The following is a 25,671-nucleotide window of genomic DNA, read 5'->3' on the forward strand; positions in this document are numbered from 1 at the left end:
CAGATATTTCAAAATGTAACACAGTCCTCAATATGAGGCTTCGCTTCCTGAAGGGAATCTCCAACTTGACTATCATGTTGGATTTTCTTTGCTCTTCTGTGCCCGTGGAAACAGTCGCTGGGCTCCTAGGCACCAAGCATGGATGAGATTCATTAGAACTACAGATCTAAGAATAGGGTATGAGGCAGAAATTAAAATTAGCCTGTTGCAGAGCAACATAAAAACACCCCAAGAAATTCTCAGAAAGGAGAAATTGACTTCCTTGCCTATAAAAATGGTAAATTAAAAGTCTGTTCTTCTTTAGCTACAGCTACTGAATTGTAAGTACCATCTACATAAATCCGCCTAAGTTTCTGCCTCAGTTTCAGGACCTCATTGCACAACCTGCACACGTGGAAAAGGTGTTCACTCTAAGGAGAAATCGACAAATCCACATTTATACTTGGAGATTTCAATCTGCCTTCTCAATAACTAGCAAAACAAGTAGAGAACGAGTAAAGATACAGAACACTGGAACAAGACTATCAACCAGCTTGACTACCTGGCCTTTACAGAATAAACAGCACAAAACATTCTTTTTAGGTGCATGTGGAACATACTCCAAAACACACTATATTTTGGGTCATGAAACAGGCTTGTAATAAATGCAGAAGGATTCAAGTCATACAAAGTATAGGCCAACCACGACTGAAATTAATAACAGAAAAGTCTGGGAAATCCCTGAGTACTTAGAAAATAAATAACACTCTAAACTGTGAATAAAAAAACACAGTATAAAGGGTATTTTGAACTGAATGATAGTGAAAACATAAAATATCAATTTGTGACATGCTACTGAAACAGAACTTAGAGGGAAATTTATACAGAGCGAAAGTCTCAAAGAAACCAGAAAACCAAAAGCAAATTAAATCCAAAGTAAGCAAATAAACTATAAATAAATAAGTCAGAGCAGAAATCAACAAATGAAATAGAAAACAAAAAATATAAATCAGCTGGCCATGTGGCTGAGTGGCTAAGTTCGCGCGCTCTGCTGCAGTGGCCCAAGGTTTCACTGGTTCGGATCCTGGGCATGGACATGGCACTGCTCATCAAGCCATGCTGAGGCAGCACCCCACATACCACAACTGGAAGGACCCACAACTAAAAATATACAACTATGTACCGGGGGCTTTGGGGAGAAAAAGGAAAAATAAAATCTTTAAAATATATATATAAATACAAGGAAGCAAAAGCTGGTTTTTGAAAAGAACAAAATTGATAAACCTGTGACCATTCATGAAAAGAAAAAAAAAGACAAATCACAAACATCAGCAATGAGAGGTGACATCACTACAGACTGTACATTATTGAAAACAAGACTCCAAATAGCCACAGCAATCTTGAGAAAGAGGAACAAGGCTGGAGGCATCATTCTCCCTGGTTCGAAACTATATTAAAGATTTTATTTTTTTCCTTTTTCTCCCCAAAGCCCCCCAGTACACAGTTGTATATTCTACATTGTGGGTCCTTCTAGTTGTGCCATGTGGGACGCTGCCTCAGCGTGGTTTGATGAGCAGTGCCATGTCCACGCCCAGGATTCAAACCAACGAAACACGGCTGCCTACAGTGGAGCACACGAACTTAACCACTCGGCCACGGGGCCAGCCCCTTGAAACTATATTAAAAAGCTATAGTAATCAAAACAGTATGGTACTGGCATAAAAACAGACACAAAGATCAATGGAAGAGAATAGAGAACACAGAAATAAACCCACATATATATGGCCAATTAATTTATGACAAAGGAGCCCAGAATATATAATGGAAAAGGACAATTTCTTCAGTAAATGGTGCTGGGAAAGCTGGACAGCCACATGCAAAGAATGAAACTGGACCACTGTCTTACACCCCACACAAAAACTCCAAATGGACTACAGACTTGAACGTACGACCTGGAACCACAAAACTCCTAGAAGAAAACATGGGGGGGAAGCTCCCTGACATTGGCCTTGGTGGTGATTTTTGGATTTGACGTCAAAAGCAAAAATAAACAAGTGGGACTCCACCAAACTAAAAAGCTTCTGCACAGCAAAGGAAGCCAACAAAATGAAAGGGCAGCCTACTGACTGGGAGAAAATATTTGCAAATAATATATCTGATAAGGGTTAATATCTAAAATATATAAATAACTCAACAGCAAAAGAACCCACACAAACGATCCAATTAAAACAATGAACAGAGGATCCGACTAGACATTTCCGCAAAGATACAGATGGCTAACAGGGACATAAAAGATGCTCAGCATCACTAACCATCAGGGAAATGCAAATCAAAACCACAATGAGACACCACCTGACGGCTGTTAGCATGAGTAGCATCACAAAGATGAGCGAGAATAAATGCTGGTGAGGAGGTGAAGAAAAGGGAATCCTTGGCCGCTGGTGGGATTGTAAAGTGGTACAGCCACTAAACCATATGGAGGTCCCTCAAAAAATTAAAAATAGAAGTAGCATGTGATCCAGCAACTCCACTTCTGGGTGTATATCTATTTGAAGAGAGATCTGTGCGTCTATGTTCACTGCAGCATTATTCACAATAGCCAAGAGATGGAAACAACCTAACTGTCCATCGACATTTGAATAGATAAAGAAAATATGGGAGAGAGATATATATAGAGACACACACACACACATATATAATGGAATACTACTCAGGCATAAAAAAGAAGGAAATCCTCCCATTTGCAACAACAGGGATGGACCTTGGGAGCATTATGCTAAGTGAAATAAGTCAGCCAGAGAAAGACAAATACTGTATGATCTCAGTTATATATGGAATCCACAAAAACCCCAAACTGATAGAAAATGAGATCAGATTTGTGGTTACCAGAGGCAGGGGGTGGGTGAATTGGATGAAGGTCATCAAAAGGTACAAACTTGCAGTTATAAGATAAATAAGTCCTGAGGATGTAATGGACAACATGCTGACTGCACTTAACACTGCTATGTGGTATATTTGAAAGTTGCTAAGACAGTAAATCCTAAAAGTTCTTATGACAAGGAAAAAAAAAGTTTTTTTGGTATCTACATAAGGTGATGGATTTTAACTAAACTTACTGTGGTAATCATTTTGTGGTATACATAAGTCAAGTCATTATGATATACATCTTAAATTTTCACAGTGCTGTATATCAATAATATCTGAAAATTGAAAGAAAAAAAAGAAATGAAAGAGGAGACATCAATACAGATCCTAGGGGCATGAAAAGGATAATAAATGGATACTATGAACAACTCTATACCCAAGAATTTACTAACCTAGATGATATGGACCAAATTATTGAACAACACAATCTGCCAAAACTCATACAACAAGAAACAGACAATCTGAATAGGCCTATATCTATTAAAGAACTTGAATCAATTAATAACCTTTCAAAACAGAAAGCACCAGGCCCAGATGGGCTCACTGGTGAATTTCACCAAACATTTAAGAAAGAGATTATACCAATTCTCTACAATATCTTTCAGATGACAGAAACAGAGGGAATCTTCCTAACTCATTCTACAAGGCCAGCATTACTCTCATACCAAAACCAGACAAGGACAGGACAAGAAAACTACAGACCTAAGGGCTGGCCCCGTGGCCGAGTGCCTGAGTTCGCACCCTCCACTTCAGTGGCCCAGGGTTTCACCAGTTTGAATCCTGGGCACAGACATGGCACTGCTCATCAAGCCACGCTGAGGTGGTGTCCCACATGCCACAACTAGAAGGACCCACAACTAAAATGTAACTATGTACTGGAGGGATTTGGGAAGAAAAAGTAGGGAAAAAAAAAAAAGAAAACTACAGACTACTATCTTTCATGCATATAGATGTAAAAATTGTCAAAAATATCAGCAAATCAAATCCAACAATGTATAAAAAGAATTATGCACCATCACCAAGTGGGATTTATGCCAGGTATGCAAGACTGGTTCAACAGTGGAAAGTCAATTACTGTAATCCATCACACGAATAAACTAAAATAAGAAAAATCAAATGATCCTATTAACAGATACAGACAAAAAAGCATTTGATAAATTCTAACACCTATTAATTGATAAAAACTCTCAGCAAACTAGTAAGATAGGGGAAATTCCCCGGGATAAAGGACATCTAGAAAAACCAACAGCTAACATCATACTTAAATGGTGAGATCCTCAAAGCTTTCCCACTAAGATCAGGAACAAGTAAGGATGTCCCTCTCACCATGCCTTTTATACACTGTACTGAAAGGTCCAGCTAATGTAGTTAAGAAAAGGAAATAAAAAGGGTACAGACTAGGGAAGAAGAAATAAAACTCTCATTGTTTGCAGATGACATGATTGCTCATGTAGAAAATCCCCAAGAATCAACAAAAAATCCCCTGGAACTAATTAAAAATTATAGCAAGGTTGCTGGACAAAAGTTAATATACAAAAGTCTATCACTTTATACAAGCAATGGACAAGGGGAATTTGAAGTTAAAATCACATTACCATTTACATTAGCACCTCCCAAAATGAAATACTTAGGTATGGATCTAACAAAACATGTACAAGATCTATAAGAGGAAAATTACAAAACTCTGATGAGCAAAATCAAATAAATAAATGAAGTGATATTCTATGTTCATGGATAGAAAGACTTAACATTGTCAAGACGTCAGTCCTTCCCAACTTCATCTACAGATGCAGTGCAAACCCAATCAGAATCCCAGCAAGATACTGGGTGGATATTGACAAATGAATTTGAAAGTTTATATGAAGAGGCAAAGACCCAAAAGAACCAACACAATATCAAAAAAGAAGAACAAAGTTGGAGTACTGACATCAACCAACTTCTAGTCTTACTATAAACGTGCAGTATTCAAGACAGTGTAGTATCAGTGAGAGAACAAACAGAATAAAGAGCTGAGACAGACCCACACAAATATCATCAATTGATCTTTGATGAAAGAGCAAAGGTAATAAAAGAGCAAAGACAGTCTTTTCAACAGATGGTGCTGGAACTGAACATTCGGATGCGAAAAGACCTACACAAACTTACACCTTTCACAAATATTAGCTCCAAACAGATCACAGACCTTAATGTAAACGCAAAACTATCAAACTCCTAAATTAAAATTTTCCACTCTGAAAGACACTGTCCAAGAATGAGAAGACAAGCCACAGACTGGGAGAAAATACTTGTAGAAGACATATCTGGTAAAGGACCAATAACCAAGATATACACAACACTCTCAAATGGCAACAGTAAGAAAACAACCAGATTGAAAAATGGGCAAAGGACCTGACCACACACCTCACCAAAGAAGGTATACAGATGGCAAATAGGCATATTAAAACACACTCCACATCATATGTCATTAGGGAACTGCAAATTAAAACAAGACACCACTACCCATCTATGAGAATGGCCAAGATCCACAACAATGACAACATCAAATGCTGCTGAGGATGTGGAGCAACAGGAACGCTCATTCATTGCTGGTGGGAATGAAAAGTGATACAGCCACTGCAAGACGGTTTGGCGGTTTCTCAGAAAACTACAAAACTAAATATACTCTTACCATAGGATTCAGCAATTCTGCTCCTTAGTATTTATCCAAATGAACTGAAAACTTATATCCACACAAAAATTGTCACACAGACGTTTATGGGAGCTTTACTCATAATTGCCAACACTTGGAAGCAATGAAGACAAAAAGGTAAGTAAACTGTGGGACATCTGGACAATGGAACATTATTCAGTGGTAGAAAGAAATGAGCTACCAAGCCATGAAAAGACAGGAAGAAAACGTAAATGCACATCAGTAAGTGAAAGAAGCCAATGTGAAAAGGCTGCCTACTGTACGGTTCCAACTGTAGGATGTTCTGGAAAAGGCAAATCTATGGAGACAAAAAGAGCAGTGGTTGCCTGGGGTTCCAGGGGAGGGAGAGGTGAAAGGGTGAAGCACACAGGACTTGGAGGGCAGGCGACCCATTCTGTGTGACGCTATGATGGAGGATACGCGTCAGGACACATTTGTCCAAACCCACAGAATGTACAACACCCAATGTAAACTATGGACCCTGGGTGATAACGATGTGTCAATATAGGTTCAAACACACTGCTTGAGTATGGGGTGGTGATAGCTGGGGAGCCTGTGTGTGGGTGGGCTATGGGAACTCTCCACGTCCTGCTCAATTTTGTTGGGAAACTAAAATTGCTGTGAAAAAGAAAATCTATTTAAATAAATAAATAACACACACACACACACACACCAGTGAAAAAATAAATAAAAAATAACATACACCAACCACATGGATCCAGCCATTCCACTCCTGATTCTTACCCAAGAAAAATGAAAGCTGATGGCCATACAAACATTTGTATAAGAATATTTAACACCTTCATTTGTAATAGCCAAAACTTGGAAACCAACATCCATCAACAGGTGAATGAATAAACAAATGCTGGTATAGCCACATAGTGGAATACTACTCAGCAATAAAAAATGAACTATTGATACATGTGACAACATGGGTGAATCTCAAATTATGCTGAGTGAAAGAGACACACAAAAGAACAGATCCTGCATGATTTCATTTGTAATGTATAGTGACAGGGAGTAGATCACTGGTTGCCTTGGGAAGGGTCTGGGACAAGAAAGTGGGGAGAGAGGGAGAGACTACAAATTGACAGGAGGATTTTGTAGGGCTTTTAAGGATTTCTTTTGCTTTGATGTGCTCTGCAAATTAACCCCCATTTCCCAGATCTGGCAGCACAACAGCTCGAGGTGGCAAAAGGCAGAGTTCGGGCTGGGGAAGAGTTGGAAATTTAGGGCGGAAATTCTGGAAAGCGAGAAAGCCACAGAAGGCGTGAGATCACTGTGAATGTATGTTCCTTCCAAACGCCCGGCTGACCACTACTGCACAGGTGGTTTGAGTCTGACGCTCTTCGGACTGAGTGCATTACGTAACCCACACGTGGCTTAAAGTGCCAGAGGGCAGCACTCGGGGCTGGAAATACCACAGGAAATTTAGGGGAGAAAGTCAAAGGCAAGGAGACCACAGAGAGCCAGTCTCTGAGGAGAAGGTCTTCCCACATCCTTGGCAGATCTCTCAACTATGCAGACACAGGAAGACCCGAGGGCCTGGACCAAAGAAGGAGCAGCTGGAAGGCAATGACATGAAAATGTAATACTAAAAAAACATTTGATTAACCCAAAAGAAGGCACTAAAGGACATATGGGTGAATAAAAGAGATGAGACCAAAAAAAGAAAGAAAAAAGGAAGATGGTAAATGTAAACACATCTGTATCAATAACTACATGATGTGTTAAGTGGAGCCCCCCTAAAACCAAAAGGCAGACATTGGCAGAGAACATCATAAGCAAGATCCAAAATATGCTGTCTGGGGCCGGCCCAGTGGCGCAGTGGTTGGATTCCGGGTGCAGACATGGTACTGCTTGGCAAGCCATGCTGTGGTAGGCATCCCACATATAAAATAGAGGAAGATGGGCACTGATGTTAGCTCAGGGCCAGTCTTCCTCAGCAAAAAGAGGAGGATTGGCAGCGGATGTTAGCTCAGGGCTAATCTTGCTCAAAAAAACAAAATACACTGTCAACAAGAGACACATCTTAAATACACAGGTCTTTTTCTAGCCCTTTTCTTTTGAGTATATCATACAAATATATCAGGCAAAGCCTAAGAAAGCTTGAGTGGCTAGACTAATATAAGACAAAAAGGGACCTTACAAAATAGAGCGCTATTAGAGACAAAGAGAGACATTTTATAACAAAAACATCAATACAGCAAAAAGATACAAGAATTGTGAAAGCGTGTGTCTAAAAAAGGCACCAAAATACACGAAGCAAAAACAAGTAAAGTGAGAAACGGACAAGTCTGCAATCAGAGTTGGAGATTTTAACACTTCTCTCAATTGTTGAAAGAATAGTTAGACCATAAAAAAAAAATCAGTAAAGCCAGACAAGATCTGAACCCAAAATGAAACTTAGAGATCACTGCTCCCAACTAGGGAACACACATTTTTTCCAAATACACATGCAACATCCATCACGATAAACCCTATGCAGGGCTATAAATTAGGTTTCCAAAGATTTCAAAAGACTGGAATATTAAAGAATACGGTCTCTGGCCACACACAGTAAAATTAAATTCAAAACCAGTAACAAGAAGATATCCAGAAAAGCCCTAATTACATGGAAATTAAACACACTCTAAATAACCCACATGTCAAACAAGAACCACATGGGAAATTAGAAAATATTTTGAAATAATAAAGAACGTCATGTCACAATTTCTGGCACGCAGTTAAATAGCACTCAGATAAAGTTAGTTTTCAATGTTTGTATTAGAAAGCAAGAAACATCTAAATCAATAGCCTAAGGTTCCATCTCAAGAAGCCATAAAAGGAGAAATTAAGAAGGAGGAAAGAAATAAAGAGTGAAAATCAACTAAATAGAAACACACAGAGGGCCAGCCCTATGGTGGAGTGGCTGAGTTCGTGAGGTCTGCTTCGGGAGCCCAGGGTTTTGCTGGTTCGGATCCTGGGCACGGACATGGCACCGCTCATCAGGCCACACTGAGGTGGCATCTCACATGCCACAACTAGAAGGACCCACAACTAAAAACACACAACTATGTACCCGGGGGGCTTTGGGGAGAAAAAGGAAAAAATCTTAAAAAAAAAAAAAAAAAAAAGACAGACAATAGGGAAAAATCAAGGAAACCAAAAGCTGGGCCTTTAAAAAATAATTAATGAAAGTGATAACCTCTAGACTAATCAAGAAAGAAAATAGAAAAGACAGACATCACCAACACCAGGGATGAAAGATGCGGTAATACTAAAAATCATAGGGGCATTAAAATAAGATATGGGGCTGGCCCTGTGGCTCAGTGGTTAAGTTCATGCGCTCCGCTTTGGCAGTCTAGGGTTTGCCAGTCCGAATCCTGGGCGCGGACCTACACACCACTTATCAAGCCATGCTGAGGCAGCGTCCCCCAGAGAAAAGCTAGGACTTACAAATAAGATACACAACTACGTACTGGGGCTTTGGGGAGGGAAAAAAGGGAGGAAGATTGGCAACAGATCTTGGCTCAGGGCCAATCTTCCTCAATAAATAAATAAATAAATAAATAAAATAAGGAGATACATTGAACAACTTGGATAAAACATTCTAATTCCCTGAAAGATACAAATTAGCAAATCTGCTACAAGAAAGGCAAAACATTTAAATAGTTCATGAATTGAATTCCTAAATAAAAACATTGTCACAAAAGGACTAGACAACTTCACTGGTGAATTCCATTTAGCACTGAGGAAAGGATTAACTCCAGTCCCAGACAAACCCTTTCGGAAAACAGAAGAGGGTTACTTCTCAAGTGACTGACTAAGGCCAGTGCTATCCTGACATCAAAACCAGACAAAGACGTCAAATGCAAAAAAATTACAGACCCAAATCCGTACTTAACAAAGGTGTGAAAATCCTTAACAAAGAGGAAATCTTATCTGTTTCTAGAAACATAATTTAAAAAGGTCCTAAATAATAAATACGTGGGGTTAATCCCAGGAATGCAAGACTACTTTAACATGTGAAATCTCCAATGCATTTTACCATTATTAACAACATAAAGGAGAAAAAAATCTTATCTCAGTAAAAGCAGAATAAGCATTTTGATACCTATGCGTTCAAGCTAAAAACTCTCATTAAATGAGAAAGAGAGAGGAACTCAACCGATTCAGGGAAGCTGAAACATCCCCACTGTGAACGCCACGCTCAGTGATGAAAGACTGGACGCTGTGCACCTGCATTCAGACAAAAGAGGACAAGAGGCACACGGACTGGACAGGAAGGAAAGAAAACTATTTATTTGCAGAGGTTATGATTCTATACATAGAAACTCTAGAAATGTATGAAAATGCTTCAAGATGACTGACAAATAATAACATGCAACTGAAATTTCACAATGTTGTAAACCATCATAACCTCAATAAAAAACAATGCTTCTAGAACAAGTGAATAGAGGAAGGTTACAGGATACAAGGTTGATGTAGAAAAACCAACTGTATTCCTCTACGGTAGAAGCAAGTAATTGAAATTAAAAAGCTATTCTTTATATAGCATCTAAAGAATGAAACACTTCTAAAAAATTAAAATATACAACTCCTATACACTAAACACTATAAAATGTGATACTGTGATTTACAGCATATATATGTTGTGGTCTTTGTCCATAACTCCTGTCTCGGGACTCCCCAAACCCTCGGAAATTTCTAAGTGATAAATGGGAGCATTTTTTGTTATAGTATGTGGTCTTTTATCATCAGTTCCTCAAGTGGCTTCAGAGCCATAAAGATGCAATGGGTATCCTGTTATCCATAACAAGCCCCTGTCAACCACACCGGAGTTTATGTTACTGAAGTAACTTTTGGAAAGCAACTAAGAATGGGGGATGGTTGCCAGGGGAACGGACCATGATTAGAGGGTGGAACTTTCAGTCCTGTGTCCTGTCATCCCATTCACCCCCCCAATCTCTGGGGAGATGGGGAGGAGGCTGAATCACCAATGGCCAATGGTTTCATCAATCATGCCTATGGACAGAGCCCCCATAAAAACTCAAAAGGAGGGGGCTGGGGGAGCTTCCAGGTTGGTGACCCCGAGGAGATGGCAGGGAGAGTGGAGGCCCAGAGAGACCCTGGAAGTTCTGGGCCTCTTCACACATACCTTGCCCTGAGCATCTCTTACATCTGGCTGTTCCTGAGTTATGTCTTTTCATAATCAACTGGCAATCAAGTAAGTACAATGTTTCTCTGAGTTCTGTGAGCCACTCTAGCAAATTTCTGGAACCCAAGGAGGGGGGCGTGGAGCATCTTGTAGAGTCAGAATAAGAAAACGCTCAAAAAACGTAAGGATGGGGCATGACAAAGGGATACGGCAGCCAACCTGAAAGATCAAAGCAGCATCAATTTGACAGCAAAATAAACAGCGTGCTATTGCATTATGACCCAAAATATAAAATCAATATACCTCAGTCCACAGTGATCACAGAATAGGTTTAAATGAGAACAAAGAGTTACTGTTGTAGGGGCCGTGATTCAGCAGTAATGACTTGACGGAAGTGAAAGAAGAAAGTACCAAAGCAGGACTGCCTTTGAACATCAAGGAGACAAAACTCATGACTACAGAAGAACTACACAACTGTAAGGTAGACAATGAAGGCACTGGAATCGTTAAAGATTTCGTTTACTTTGGTTCAGTCATCAATTTAAATGGAGATGCAGCCAAGCAATCAAGAGAAGACTGAGACTCAGAAGGACGGCAATGAAAGAATTAGGAAACATTATCAAGTGTACAGAAGTGACATTTGAGACCAAGGCCAAGACTATCCACATCCTCGTATTCCCAATTACTACGTACAGGTGCAAAGGCCAGACAGTGAAGAAGGCTGGCAGGAAGACAATGGAGTCATTCGGCATATGGTGTTGGAGGAGAGCTCTGTGGATGCCCTGGACTGCCAGCGAGACGAACAAGTGGGTCCTAGAGGAAATTAAGCCTGAACGACCACTGGAGGCAGAAATGGTAAAACTGAGGCTGTCCTGCTTTGGGCACATCAAGAGAAGGCAGGATTCTTTGGAAAAGACAATAATGCTGGGAAAAGTAGAAGGCAGCAGGGAAAGACTCCTTAAAGGAAGCCATAGGCCTGAGTCCATGGGAGCTGAGCAGAGCTGCTGAGGACAGGACGTTGTGGACATCACTGAGGGTCGAAGCTGATCGGACAGCACGTGACGACATTACCAAATGACGCAAATTACATGTGAACTGACTCAGACTCACAAAAGGTTCAACATTTCAGTAATTTTCTTTTCCTACACAGGATTCTCCTTATCTACACAGATGCATCAGTGACTTCCGTAAATGTCATGCTTGAAATTTGTACCAGAAAAGTTCACCTAGGTCACGTGATTGTTTAAGTACTAGGAGAGAGGGACAGAGAAGACAGGATGGATGGGTAAGTGAGAAGCTGACTGCCTGGCTGGGAATGTGGATTCCACCTGAAAGACCTGTTAAAACTAATAAATGAATTCAGCAAAGTAGCAGGATGCAATGTCAACACATAAAAATCAGTTGCATTTGTATACACAAACAATGAACGACCCGTAAGGGCAATTAAGCAAACAATTCCATTTACAATACCATCAAGAAAAATAAAATACTCAGGAATTAGCAAAAGAGGTGAAAGTTTTATACATTGAAAACTATAAAACACTGACATAAGAAATTAAAGAAGTCATTAAAAAAATGGAATCACATACCATGTTCATGGATTGGAAGATTTATCATTGTTAAGATGTCAATGCCACCCAAACAGATCTACAGATTCCATGCAATCCCTGTGAAAATCCCAACAACACAGTAATGGAAAAACCCATCCTAAAATTCACAGAGAATCTCAAGGGAACTGGAAGAGCGAAGACAATCTTGAAAAAGAAGAAAAATCTGGAGGACTCACACCCTGATTTTAAAACTTACTACAAAGCTACAGAAATCAAAGCAGTGTGGTACTGGCATAAAGACGTACACACAGACAGAACAAGGGAAAGGGTCAGACAGCCCAGAAATAAACCACTGGATATACCATCAAATGATTTTTGTCAAGGGTGCCAAGACCATTCAGTAGGAAGAGAACTGTCTTTTTTACAAGTGGTTCTGGGAAAATTGGATATCTACGTGCAAATGAATGAAGTTAAACTCTGCCTTACGCCATATACAAAAATCAACTCAAAATGCATCAAAGACCTAAATGCAAGAGATGAAACTCCTAGAAAAAAACAGAGCAAAAGCATCATGAGACTGGATTTTGCCATGATTTCTTAGATATGACACCAAAAGACATAAGTAACAATAGACAAACTTGACTTCGTGAATATTAAAATCTTTCGTGCATCAAAAGACCCTATCAACAGAGTAGAAGAGCCACACCCATAACGAGAGAAAATACTTTCAAATCATGTGTCTGGTAAGGGATTAATATTCAGAATACACAGAGAACGCCTAAAACTCAACAACAAACAACAAACACCCTGATTCAAAAATGGGCAAAAGACTTGAATAGACAGTTCTCCAAAGATACACAAAGGGCGAATAAGCACATGAAAAGATGTTCAACATCACTAATCATTAGAGAAATGCAAATCAAAACAATGAGATCCCACTTGAGATGCATTAGGATGGCTATTACTTTTTTAAAAAAGGAGAAAATAAGTGCTGGAGCGGATGTGAAAAAGTGGAAGCCTTGTGCATTGCAGGTGGCAACATAATGGTGCAGCTATTGTGGAAAACAGAATGGTGGTTCCGCAAAAATTAAAAATAGAATTACCACATGACCCAACATTTCTATTCTAAATATATACCCAAAAGAATAGAAAGAAGGGACTTCTGCAAATATGTCTACACCCAGGTTCACAGCAGCGTTATTCACGGTACCTAAACAGTACAAACAACCCCAAATTCAATGGATGAATCAAGGAAATGTGGTGTGTACATCCAATGGAATATTATTCAGCTTTAAAAAAGGAAATTCTGACACATGTTACAACATGCATGAACCTTGAAGATATGATGCTAAGTGAAATAAGCCAGACACAAGGACAAATACTGCAAAATTCCACTTACGTGAGGACCTGGAATAGTCAAAGTCACAGAGGCAGAAAGTAGAACAGTGTGACTGAGGACGAGGAGTGGGGGAAACGGGGAGTCACTGTTTCATGGGGACACAGTCTCAGTTTGGGCTAATTAAAAAGTTCTGGAGATGGACAGTGGTGATGGTTGCACAACAATGTGAATGTTCTCAATCCACTGATTGTACACTTAAAAATGGTTAGAACAAATTTTACATTATGTATATTTGACCACAATTAAAAAATCTGTATATGCTAATAAGATGGGTGGTGTAGTGCTTAGTCACAAATTAATGCAAGTTAAGGACATGGAGAGTGAAGGGAAGATGGTATTTTGAACAGAGCAGTCAGAGACGGACTCGGGTGAATGATTTCTGAGCAGAGACATGAATGAATAAGAAACAGGGGTCAGAGGTTTATGGCACAGCACCTTTCCAGCCGGAAAAAAGAAAGTACACAGTCCTGAGGCAGAAGCGTAACTGTCATATGTGAGGAACAAGTGATGCCGGCAGAGACAAACGGAGGAGGAGATGACAGGAGAAAAATGTAGAGTGAATGGTAAAGCTAGGTGAATGAGCAAAACATAGGGCCTTCCAGGCCCCTTAAATCCTCTGGATTTTCCTGAGTGAAATGAGAAGCCAGCAGAGGGTTTGAAGCAGAGCAGTGACATGACACGACTGACGTTCTCAAAGGGTCTCTAGCTGCTGTGTGAAGAGAGCATCCAGCACAGAGGCAGAACAATGGGGCTGTCACCTGCGAGGCCTCGAGCTGCCCAGTTCTCCCCTGAGGGCCCACCTCTCTGAGCTGGAGTCTCCTTCAGTGAAAGCTTTTCCTCTCTCTCCAGCTGGGATATCATATCTGGTTTGGAGGACGGATGCCCTGTCAAAAGATTTAAGTGAAAACATTAAAGACAAAGAGAACTGAAAAATGGCTCCAATCCCATAACGTAAGGCTCTGCCCCTCCCCCAAAGCATGGTTTCTCAAGACCCATCAAAAGAAATACATTTAGGATCATTAGAAGTCCATTACTATCACCGCCATATCGTGATTCAGAAGACATACTTGGTCACTCAGATGACCAAAACATATTTGGCCTTCATCCACGATTCCTGGCTCACAGGTCCTGAAACCCTTGGAATTTCCTTCACAGGTCCCAGAACCCTCAGAATTTCCTAAGTGTTGAGTGTGATACAGGTGTCTCTTGTTCACTGAGGGTGACTTCTGGACCCCACCCAAGGGTGGGGGCTGGTTGCCAGGAGAACCAGCCATATGATCAGAGGATCGGATCTTTCAGTCCCACCCGCTGATTTCTGGGGAGCCTGAGGCTGAATCAACTGCCAATGGTCAATGACCTAATCAACCATGACTACATGACGAAACCTCCATAAAACCCAACAGGACAGCTCACTGGCCCTTTCTTGGAAGGCTTCCATGTTGGGAAACCAGAACACTTCCTTGTGCCACTGAGCCGGGCCCCAAACTCCACGAGGACAGAAGCTCCTCTGTTTGGGACCTTGTCCTATCTATCTCTTCATGGGGCTGTTGATTCATATCCTGTAACATCTTTTGTAATAAATCAGTAACTGAGTGAGTAAACAGGCTGTCTCAGGTTCTCAGTGAGCCGTAGGAACCTCCAGTTTGTGGCCGGTCATCCAGAAGCACAGGTAACAACCTGGGTTGCGACTGGTGCCTGGAGTGGAGGGTCGTCTTCCGGGCCTGAGCCCTTTCCCTCTGGAATCTATCTCCGGGTAGACAGTCTGAGAATTGAGTTGAATTGCTGGACTCTCTGCTGGCATCTGAGGACTGCTTGTTAGTGTGAAGAAGCCTCTACATACACGTGTTGGAATTGGATCCAGCACCCTTTGCAACCACGCAAATTGCTGAAATAAAAGATTAAAGACCCTGTTTCTAACCAATGTGTGTTCTCATCCCATCCTTTCCGGAGTCTGACGTCCTTCCTGTAAACTTGCAGTTACTGCTACGATGCACACCATTCTTGCTAAGGAGCTCTGAGATTGCGACTCTATTCTCTATTATAAAAATGCTGATGCAACTTACTAAATTAATTTCAAGACACACCAATGGATCATGATCCACAAATTTAAAAAAGATAAATGAAATAAGGAGCAAGGGGAACCCAACTCAACTGTTCATTTATAGTTCATTTATAAGAGATAATGTAGGGCTGGCCCAGTGGCATAGTGTTTAAGTTCGTGCACTCTGCTTCAGTGGCTCAGGGTTCGCTGGTTCAGATCCCAGGCGCAGATCTAGCACCACTCATCAAGCCACACTACGGCGGCATCCCACATAAAACAGAGGAAGATTGGCACAGATGTTAGCTCAGGGCCAATCTTCCTCACCAAAAAAAAAAAAAAAAAAAAAAAAAGATAATGTAAAAAGAGTAGAAACATCTTCTCTTTATGCTCCAAAGGAACTAGAAAACTCTGATCTCTAAGGAGCCCTGAAGGCTTGAACCACTGGGCAGAGGTCAGGGGTGCTACTAAACATCTTAATATGCACAGGATAGTCCCCACAACCAAGAATTATGTGCCCCAAAATGTCAGCAGTGCCGAGGTTGGGAAACCCTGCTTGAGGGGATCAGTTAGAGAGGGCGTCTGTCCTCACCCACAGAGAGCAGGTTCCGGAAGTTCTCCAGCATCACGTCCCGGTACAGCTTCCTCTGGGCGGGGTCCAGCAGCCCCAGCTCGTCCTCATTGAAGGTCACGGCCACATCCTTGAAGGTCACTGCCTCCTACAACACCAAACACACGCAACCTCAATCTTCCACCAATGGCCGCTGGGAGACGAGCAGACCGAGAAGGTGGAGGACATGTGTGGGGAGCTCTTCCAGATTCTGAGGAACCTCAACAACTCTTCCTGGTCGTTTCTCTTCCCCCTCCACATTCACACCAAAAATGCTGTGGGCGAGGGTGACAGGAGAAGGAAGGGAACGGAAAGAACACTGTCTCGTGTACATGTAATATGGTGCCTCTTATACAGTCACGTCTCTAGAAGTGTCATTGTTAAATCAGGGACGCACACGTTTTACAGTCTGACTGACAGTGCCAAATCCTGTAAGCAATTTTGAGTTCCTTTGGTGCCAACAGTATCAAATAGTGCCTGTCTCCTGCCCTCCCTGGTCGATGCCTGCCAACCTGACAGGCCTCCAGGGGCCCTCCAGAGCAGGCACACGGTTCATTCTCTTCTCAGAACACGCCGGATCTGTCGCCTGCAGCAGCAGTCAGCGTCAAGCTTAAGAGCACAGGCTCTAGAGACCGGCGGCCTCGGTTCACACGCTAAGGCCCTGTCCGTGACTAGCTGTGTGACCTTGGACAAGTCACCTAACTTCTGCATACGTCAATCTCCTCATCTGTCTAATAGCACTGCATCATAGGGTACTTGAAGGGGGTCAGTGAGAAGAGGTGAAGGACTCAGTTAGGACAGTATCTGACGCATATTGATTACTCCATAAATGTCAGCTGTCACTATTACTATCATCATTTTTCCTGGCTGCATGGTATTCCACAAAAGTGATGATGTAATATAGGGCTGCCCTGTGGCCAAGTGGTTAAGTTCACATGCTCTGCTTCAGCAGCTGGGGGTTTGCCAGTTTGGATCTTGGCTGTGGACCTATGCACCACTCATTAAGCCGTGCTGTGGCAGTGTAACACATAAAAAATGGAGGAAGACTGGCACTGATGTTAACTCAGGGCCAATCTTCCTCACCAAAAAGAAAAAAAAGGTGATGATCTAATATATTTAACCATCCCAAATAATTAAACCACAATAATTTAAAAAATTTAAATTATTAAGAATGTTGCAAAAACCACATTTTTACATGGGTCTCAGCCAACTTGTCTGGTTGTTTCCTTACGATAAGTTCCAAGAAGTGCCAATTGCACTGTCAAAAAATATGCACCTTTATTTTGCTAGTATAATGGCAATTTTCCCAATTAACTCTTCCTGGAAGAGAGAAGTGTCCCTAATTCTCCACACTCTGGCCCAAACTGGACTTTATCTTATCTTTTTAAATCTCAGGCAATTGGGTAAGTGACAAAAACAGCTCTTTAAAAAAAATTCCCATTTACTTAACTTTTTGAACAGATGCTCTTTCGATATATTTTTTTCACATACTGCATGATCCTTTCCTTGCTCACAGTCCTGAGTATCTTACGCATCAGTACGATTCCTCTTGAGACTGTCAGGTGTGTCTCCAGCACGGATAAATTCCCACCCTCACCCCTTCCTGTTTCCCATTTGTCTTTGTTTACGGTGTTTCTCTGTATGGAAATAACAATTATTCATCTAAAGACTCAACTCATCTCTGCATTTGTTTTGGCCGGAGTTCTGAGCATCTCTGGACTAAAAAACTGGATGACACACATGGTAAGGAGGCAGGCGCGAAGAAGAGGACCCAAGTGAGAAGCAGTGCTATTTCTGGAGTCTTCCATCCACCAGACATGCCAGGCACACCCACAATGTGGCCTCGGGTCCCTGAATGAAGTCGCTTTTCCTCTGAGTCTCTCCATTTACCCTAATTGGATGCCTGAAATTCCTGGCTTAGGCAACAGGGACTTGAGTGTCAGCTGGGCACTGACCGGACTTCAGTAGGTCTCTGGGTTCAGAAACCTGTTTCTTTGTGTTAAAATGCAGGTGAGACCATCAACATCCTCGCCCGGCTGCTCCATGGAGGAAACGCCTGGCAAGCGCCTGGTGTGAAAGCCTTTGGAAACTAAGTATGTACTTCTTTGAAACAGACTAACGTGTCGATGAATAAAACTGATACTTGGCTATAACACAAACATGATTTAACTTACAATTAAAGAATCCAACTCTTTTTGTTTGAAACTAAAATTATTTTCTCCGAGCTCAGTACCAGTTGGACTGTGTTGCACAAGCCGTTCTTCAGACACTCTTTGCACAAAATGTGAGGCAGCACGTGTGAAAAAACAATTGCGTCTGGGGAACTTGGAGGAAAAAAATGGTAGAATTGTCAGGATTCCTGTTCGGAAAGAAAGGTTGTACATAGAAAAACTGTCACTGGAAACATCTATCAAATAGTAAAATTCATAAACCACAGAAATAAGGAGAATGGGGAAAAATATTAGGTAAACTATGGAAAATGATGCAGCCATTTATGATGTAGGGACTATAAAATTAAATTGGAGACATCCAAAATGGTCCTTAAACTGTGATCACAAATACATACATGTAAATGCAAAGGAAAAGGAATGTGGGAAAACGAAAACTGCTGATCTGTAAATATGTTTATCCTGAGGGTATTGTTCTTCATTTTTTAAAAAAAATATCTATTAGGGACTGGCCTGTGGCTGAGCGGTTAAAGTTCTGTGCACTCCACTTTGGCAGCCCAGGTTCACGGGTTTGGATACTGGGCATGCACCTGCTGCACGCACTCATCAGCCACGCGGTGGAGGCATCCCACATACAAAGTGGAGGAAGATCGGCACAGATGTTAGTGTAACCCTGGGCCCGTGTAGAGCCAGTCTGAACAGACCTCCATCTCTGATCAACAAAAGTGATTAAGGATTGTCTTTCAGAAAAACTGCAAAGTCATGCAGCCAGGGCACGCACAAAAGGAGAAATCCTGACCTGAAATGACCTCAGAACCAAAGATCCTCCCTCCCACAGAACCCAAGGACTGGGATGTGACCGGAACTTGAAAGCTGGACTCTTATCAGAAGCGAGGGGTGCCACATTCAGGAAGATCCGGTGTTAAAATTCTTTCTCCTCCATGTGCAGAATGCTTAGAACCCCGCCATAAATGCTTAGAGCCCCACCATAAATGCTTACAATCTTACCATAAATGCCTGAAGCCCACCAGTCAAAGCCTGTCCCACCAGGGTTTCCGCATGCAGACCTGTTCTCCCTAACCTCTTAAATTTCGTCCTGAATCAGGCATCGGGGAGACAGATCTGAGGACACATGCCCCGTGTCTCCCTGGAGATTGATCTCACAGAATAAAAGCTGCTTTCTCCCCTCCAAGGCTGGTGCCATAATTAATTGGTTTGTTTACGCACATCGGGCAGAGAGCTCCAATTTGGGGCTGCAACAATTGGCGACCACAAAGGGACGAGGTCATGTAACAGCCTGCCCGAGGCTCTGAAACCCCCCGCGGGGGGTGGGGTCTTTCCATCGACCCTAAGCGGCTGCCTGCTACCTAGACAATTTCGTCTAGACGCTCGACTGACTGGATTCCCGTTTCCCCACTGCAGTGCTCCAGGCCCCAAGGCACTTTTTTGTTTCCTTTGAGAGAAGAAAACAGCTCCAGGATCAGATGTCTTTTGGGTGAGCATCCTCGCTGAAACGTGCCTGTGCCTAAATTGTCTAATATCTCGTAAGGATTGTGGGTTTGAGGCCCACCGATGAGATCTGGCTCCTGGGTTAAAGTCCCAAATCTAGGATTGTGGGGGACAATACAAAGGGTGACAGCCACTGAGGCCCCTGAAGGATCGGGTTAGAGTCCCGAGCCCTGGGGTGGGGTCCCAGAGCAATGCATTTCTCTGTCTGTTCACGTTTGTCTGTATGACTGTGCTATTTGTTAAAAATTGGCTGCTTGGGGACTGAATTTCTTGGTGACCGTACAAACTGCCTTTTCAGATTAATCTTATGAGGGTCCTCTGACTCCGAGGAAGAGAGGCACCGTTCCCTCTGGTCCTTCGGGACGTTCCCAGGTGACTGTGGCCTTGCAGACGTGTCGCGGCATCTGCCCATGACGTGCAACGGCCTCATAGGGACCCCATTGGAAGACTACCTTACTGGGCCCTCACTGGTCATGGGAAGGCAGTCGACAGCGGCAGTTCAACCGGGGCCTGAATGACCTAAACTTGGTGGGGGCCAGAACACGTAAGGGGAAGAGCTAACCCCTTGGTTTTTCTTGGGAGAGCTGTTCCCACAAGCACTATGTCAGCCCTTAAACACCTTTCCCTAGAAGGACCTTGTTTGTTGCAGCCACCTTGATAAAAGCCCCCTCAAAATGGGAAATAAAAACAGTAACCAGAATGTAGCCCACTGTGAAACATTCTTCAGAAGTGGGCAATGTCCAGTGATAAGGCCACGAAGAAGAAGACAATGACTTTTCTTTGTAACACAAGCTGGCCCCAATACTCATTGGGATCAGATGAGGTATGGCCCCAGAACGGGTCTCTGAATTACAATACCATCTTGCAATTAGACCTATTCTGTAAAAGGGAAGAGAAATGAGATAAGATCCCTATGTGCAGTCTTTTATGTCTTTATATCAGAACAAGAATTTGGCAAAAAGATGGAAGATCATGCTTCAGAGGGAGGATGTGCAGAAAAATCCTGTCCTTCCAGAATCAAACCCAGAGGCTGACCCTGTCTTTCCGCATTTGCAGTCTCCCACAGCTCCCGCACCACGTGCCAGAGGCGCAGCTGGAGATGACCGGGAAGGGTATAATGACCCCCCTGAAGCCGCTGGCTCGGCTTTATACCCCCCTTTACCTAACAGTCAGACAGGATGGTCTCCCCTCCTCATACCCGTCAGGTACTCAATTTGACCCGGGGAACGCTCCACCCCAGGCAGGACAATTTCCCTTAAGACAAGTCCCTGCAGGTGTCGATGGCCAAGGCCAGCCCAGAGGGTTTTCTATGTGCATACTCCCTTTTCAACTTTGGACTTATACAAATGGAAAAACAACATGTCTACTTATCAAGACGATCCCAAAAGGATGGGAAGTTTATTTACGTCCATCTTTGCTACTCATGACCCCAATTGGGCGGACATTCAGGCCCTTATGGACACACTCCTCACCCCAGAGGAGCAGAGGACAGTACTGGACAGAGCTCATCAGGGGGTGGAGAGACTCCATGAGTCACAACCTAACAATCCAATCAGGGCTCCAGCGGCAGAGGCCCCACCTGGAGTTGACCCAGGCTGGGATCCCAATGACCCCGGAGATCGGGCAAGGTTAAGCCAACATAAAGCATGTCTAATAACTGGAATGCAGGAGGGGTTTCCAAAACTAAGAAGCCTAAATAAGGTCCAGGAAGTACAACAAGGGCCAAAAGAAAATCCTTCAACCTTTCTAGAGTCTTTGAAGCCTGCAGAAAGCGCGCTGACATGGACCTGGAGCATCCGGATAGCATGAAGCTGGTCAACATGGCCTCTTTCAGCCAGAGAGCACCTGAGGTAAAGAAGAAACTGCACAAATGGGATGGGGGATTAGGGATGCCCATCTCACAGCATGTTGAGATTGCATTTAAGGTGTCCAATAGCCGAGACCAGGAACAAGAGAAACGAAAACAGCGGGAGATGTGGCACCAGGTCAGTCTACTCGCGGCTCGGCAGCCTTCAGCCACAATCCGCCAAGGCCAATGAGAGAAGACAGACAGCCACGGGTGAGAGCCCTGGGGCCCCCACCTTCCAACCGCAAGAGATACTCAGGCCTGGGGCCAAGACAATGTGCCCTTTGTAAGCAGCAGGGACACTGGAAATGAGAATGTCCCAACCTCCCTCTGCTAGAGGGGAAAGAGGCTGGCCTCAAAGTCCCCCAGATGCCACAGCTGCAGGAAGGATGGAGCCTGGTGGGTCCTTCAAACTCCATTAGCTCCATCGACATTTCCTACGAGGAACCCCGGGGAACCACAGCAGTGGGAAAGAAACTCAGAGACTGTGTGATTGACACCAGAACTACTTATTCTGAACTTACTCTAAATCCCAGGCAGGGCCCTCCCTCCCCCAGGGCCACATCCATTCCTGGTGTCTCTGGCGAAGTTTGTCATAAGCCTTTCCGACAGTCGCTCGAGTGTCACATAAAGAAATCACAGCCAAAACACAGCTTTCTGTATATGCCTGAGTTCCCTAGTCCGTTGTTGGGACGAGATCTACTGACAAAATTAAATGCCCAAGCGACCTTTTCACCAGAAAAAGCAGACACTAAAGTCCTCCCAGATCAAGCCCGTGCCTTCCAAGCAGTGCTGTCACAACTGGGAGAGAGCCTCGATCGGAAGTCCCTGATGAAATTCTGCAAAAGTAAGAGCAGACGTTTGGGCCGACGGGAGACCAGGGAGAGCCAAGACGGTTAATCCAAGAGTAGTTAAACTCTGCCCGGACACCAAGGCTCCAGGTTCAAGGCAAGCCCCTTCACAGAGGCATGCGAGAGAGGGTGCGAAGCCTCTGACAGCCGCCTTTCTCAAATGCCAATCAATCCGACTGTGTCGATCCCCATATAACACTCCCGTCCTACCAGTGCAAACACCCGGGACCGGAGACAACCATTGTGTACAGGATTCGAGAGCCAATAACCAAATGTTAGAGGATGCACATCCAGTGGTACCAAATCCTTATACTTTGCTTACAACTCTATCTGGAGACTTCTGCTGGCTTACAGTTCTGGACTTGAAGGATGCCTTTTACTGCATACCCGAGTCCTGAGTTCCAGCAAATGCTTGCCTTGAATGGGACAATCCAGAGACTAACGTAAAACGATATTGCTGGATGGTCCTCCCGCAAGGATTCCAAAATGCCCCCACCGTCTTCGGGGAAGCCTCAGCCAAGGACGTAAGGGATCTCCAGTTAAGTGAAGGAGTCTTACTCCAATACATGGATGACGTACTGATTGCCAGTAAAACTAAGGAAGCTTCAGACCCAACTACGATCCTTACCTTACACTTTCTGGCAGAAAGGGGATATAAAGTCTCTAAGAAAAATCACCAATTTCTCAACCGACTGTAAAGTCCCTAGGATTTGAGTTATCACAAGGACAAAGAAACTTACTGCCTGATGGAAGGGAGGCACTAGCTGGGGTGGCTGTGCCCACCACCAGAGACAAGTGCGAGGGTTCCTGGGCATGGCAGGATTGTGCCGTAGCTGGATCCCCAACTCTGGACTGACAGCCAAGGCCGTCCATGAGGCTCTCAAGGGTGCAGACAGTGAACCCCTTCACTGGACTGGAGGACGCCATAAAGCCTTCCAAACCGTGAAAGAGAAGCTGCTCACCGCCCTGCGCTAGGCCTCCCAGACAGCAGGAAGCCGTCTGACCTGTTTGTTCATGAAAGGCAAGGAGTTAGCCTCGGGCACTAACCCAGAATTGGGGTAACATGAGAAGGCCTGTAGCCTACTTCTCAGAACAGTTGGATACAGTGACTAAAGGATGGCCCGTCTGCCTGAGGGCGGTAGCCGCCAGCTGTGCCTTGTTACAGGAGATAGAAAAGTTTCCTTTGGGTCGACTCACTACTGTGCAGACTCCTCACCGTGTACATCCTCTTCTAGAACAAAAGGGAGGATACTGGCTCACCTCGGGGAGGATAGGTAAATACCAGGCACTACCACCAGACAACATGAATGTAAAATTAAAGGTGGTATCCACCGCAAATCCAGCCACTTTGCCTCGCTCTACCGTAGGAGAACCTGTCCATGATTGCATGCAAATAATTGAAGAGGTTTATTCCAGCAGCCCCGACCTGACTGCCCAGCCTTTGGAAAATCCGGATACGGAAATGTTCACTGATGGAGCATCTTCATGGACCGTGGACTCCAGGATGCTGAGTACGCAGTGGTGACTCCTCAGGAAAACCCAGAAGCAGAAGCCCTCCCTCCAGGTCCGTCTGCCCAGAAGGCAGAGATCAGCCCTCTTGAGAGCCGTGCACCCTGGAGCTAAGAGGAAGGTAACCATTTATACGATGCTCAGGATGCCTCCTCCATCGTGCACGCACATGGGGCCATATGGAAAGAGAGAGTGCTGCTAACTCTAAGAAGAAAAGACATCAAACACGCAGAGGGGATACTGGCCCTATTAGAATCTGTTCTGATGCTGGAAAAAGTGGCCGTAGTACATTGCCGGGGCCACCCAAAGACTGACAGCTACATAGCTAAAGGAAATAATCTGGCTGATCGGGCAGCAGAACAGGCAGCCAGAACCAAAGACCCAGATCCTAAAGCCCCAGCACTCACCCTGAGTGTGGATCCATCCCTGGTTAAGCCTCAGTATCAGAAACGGATTTAAAGTGAGCAGACGAATGGGGTTTGCACACAGACTCATGAAGCTCAGGTGGCGATCAGTACCAAACGACTAAAGCAGGCTGGACCTATAAAGAATGGGGACCAGTGCTTACAGCCGAGCACCGAACGGGAAAAATCAGTACTCACCTGCATCTGGGAACCTATTATGGGAAAGACGCAACCTACCAGTGGCTACAAAGTTTAATGTTGGTCCACAAATGCAAAGGACTATCCAGAAGGTAGTACAGAATTGCTTGATATGTGCCAGAAGCAATCCCCAAAGTGGGCCACCACCTATAATCCACAGGGGGCAAACCTGAAGGACAGAACCATGGGAGGATTGGCAAATAGACTTTACTGCGATGCAAAGAGCTGTGGGAAGTTACAGATTTTTGCTGGTATTTGTGGACCCTCCTAGGATGGGTCAAAGCCTTTCCGTGCAAGACAGAAGAGGCTTCCAAAGTAACAAAGGCCTCACTAAAAGGATTGACCCCTCGCTTTGGGCTGCGTCTTTCAATTCAAAGCGACAGCGGAGGAGCCTGCACAGCCAAAGTAACACAAGAGGTGTCTGGAGCCCTCGGAATGCAATGGAAGTCATGCACTTCACGGAGGCCTCAATCTACGGGAAAGACTGAAAAGATGAACCAGACGTTAAAGAAAACAATTGCCAAAATACGTCAGGAAACCAACCTAACATGGGATAGGGTCTTGTCACATGGGAGACCCCTCCTTAAGACTCAGTACTATTGCAATCTTGAAGATGGTCATGTTGTAAAAGAATTGGATGCTATAAAACGTGTACGGTCTCTAGGTGCTACTTTACATGCTATACGTAAGTACACTTCCAGGCGATTGATGTTCCCCCTCCCGACGTGCCCCTGCACTGCGTAAGCCCAGGGCATTGGGTGGGTCCCTCCTCAAGACGTGGAAAAGTCAACACCTTGAGGACCAACTGCAACCTAAGTGGAATGATGTCCTTCTGGTCACACATTCTTCAGTGAAA

General features: G+C 43.6%; 1 protein-coding gene across 5 annotated transcripts in view; it reads right to left on the minus strand.

The window, feature by feature from the left end:
* ZNF235 (zinc finger protein 235) overlaps positions 1–25,671 on the minus strand; it is a 39,532-nt gene that overhangs the window by 7,978 nt on the left and 5,883 nt on the right. For 2 of the 5 annotated variants that reach the window (XM_008520098.2, XM_070632832.1), the window contains 2 exons: positions 16,313–16,439; positions 14,483–14,566 (listed from right to left, as the gene is read on the minus strand). The exons of 1 other annotated variant lie outside the window; for it this stretch is intronic. In XM_008520098.2, coding sequence (XP_008518320.1) covers positions 14,483–14,566; positions 16,313–16,439 — 211 coding nt within the window. Of the gene's footprint in view, positions 1–14,440; positions 14,567–16,312; positions 16,440–25,671 lie in introns of all 5 variants that reach the window. 2 more of the 5 variants (XM_070632831.1, XM_008520096.2) reach the window with 1 other exon arrangement.

This window comes from Equus przewalskii, chromosome 9 (genome assembly GCF_037783145.1).
Source record: "Equus przewalskii isolate Varuska chromosome 9, EquPr2, whole genome shotgun sequence".
NCBI lineage: Eukaryota > Metazoa > Chordata > Mammalia > Perissodactyla > Equidae > Equus > Equus przewalskii.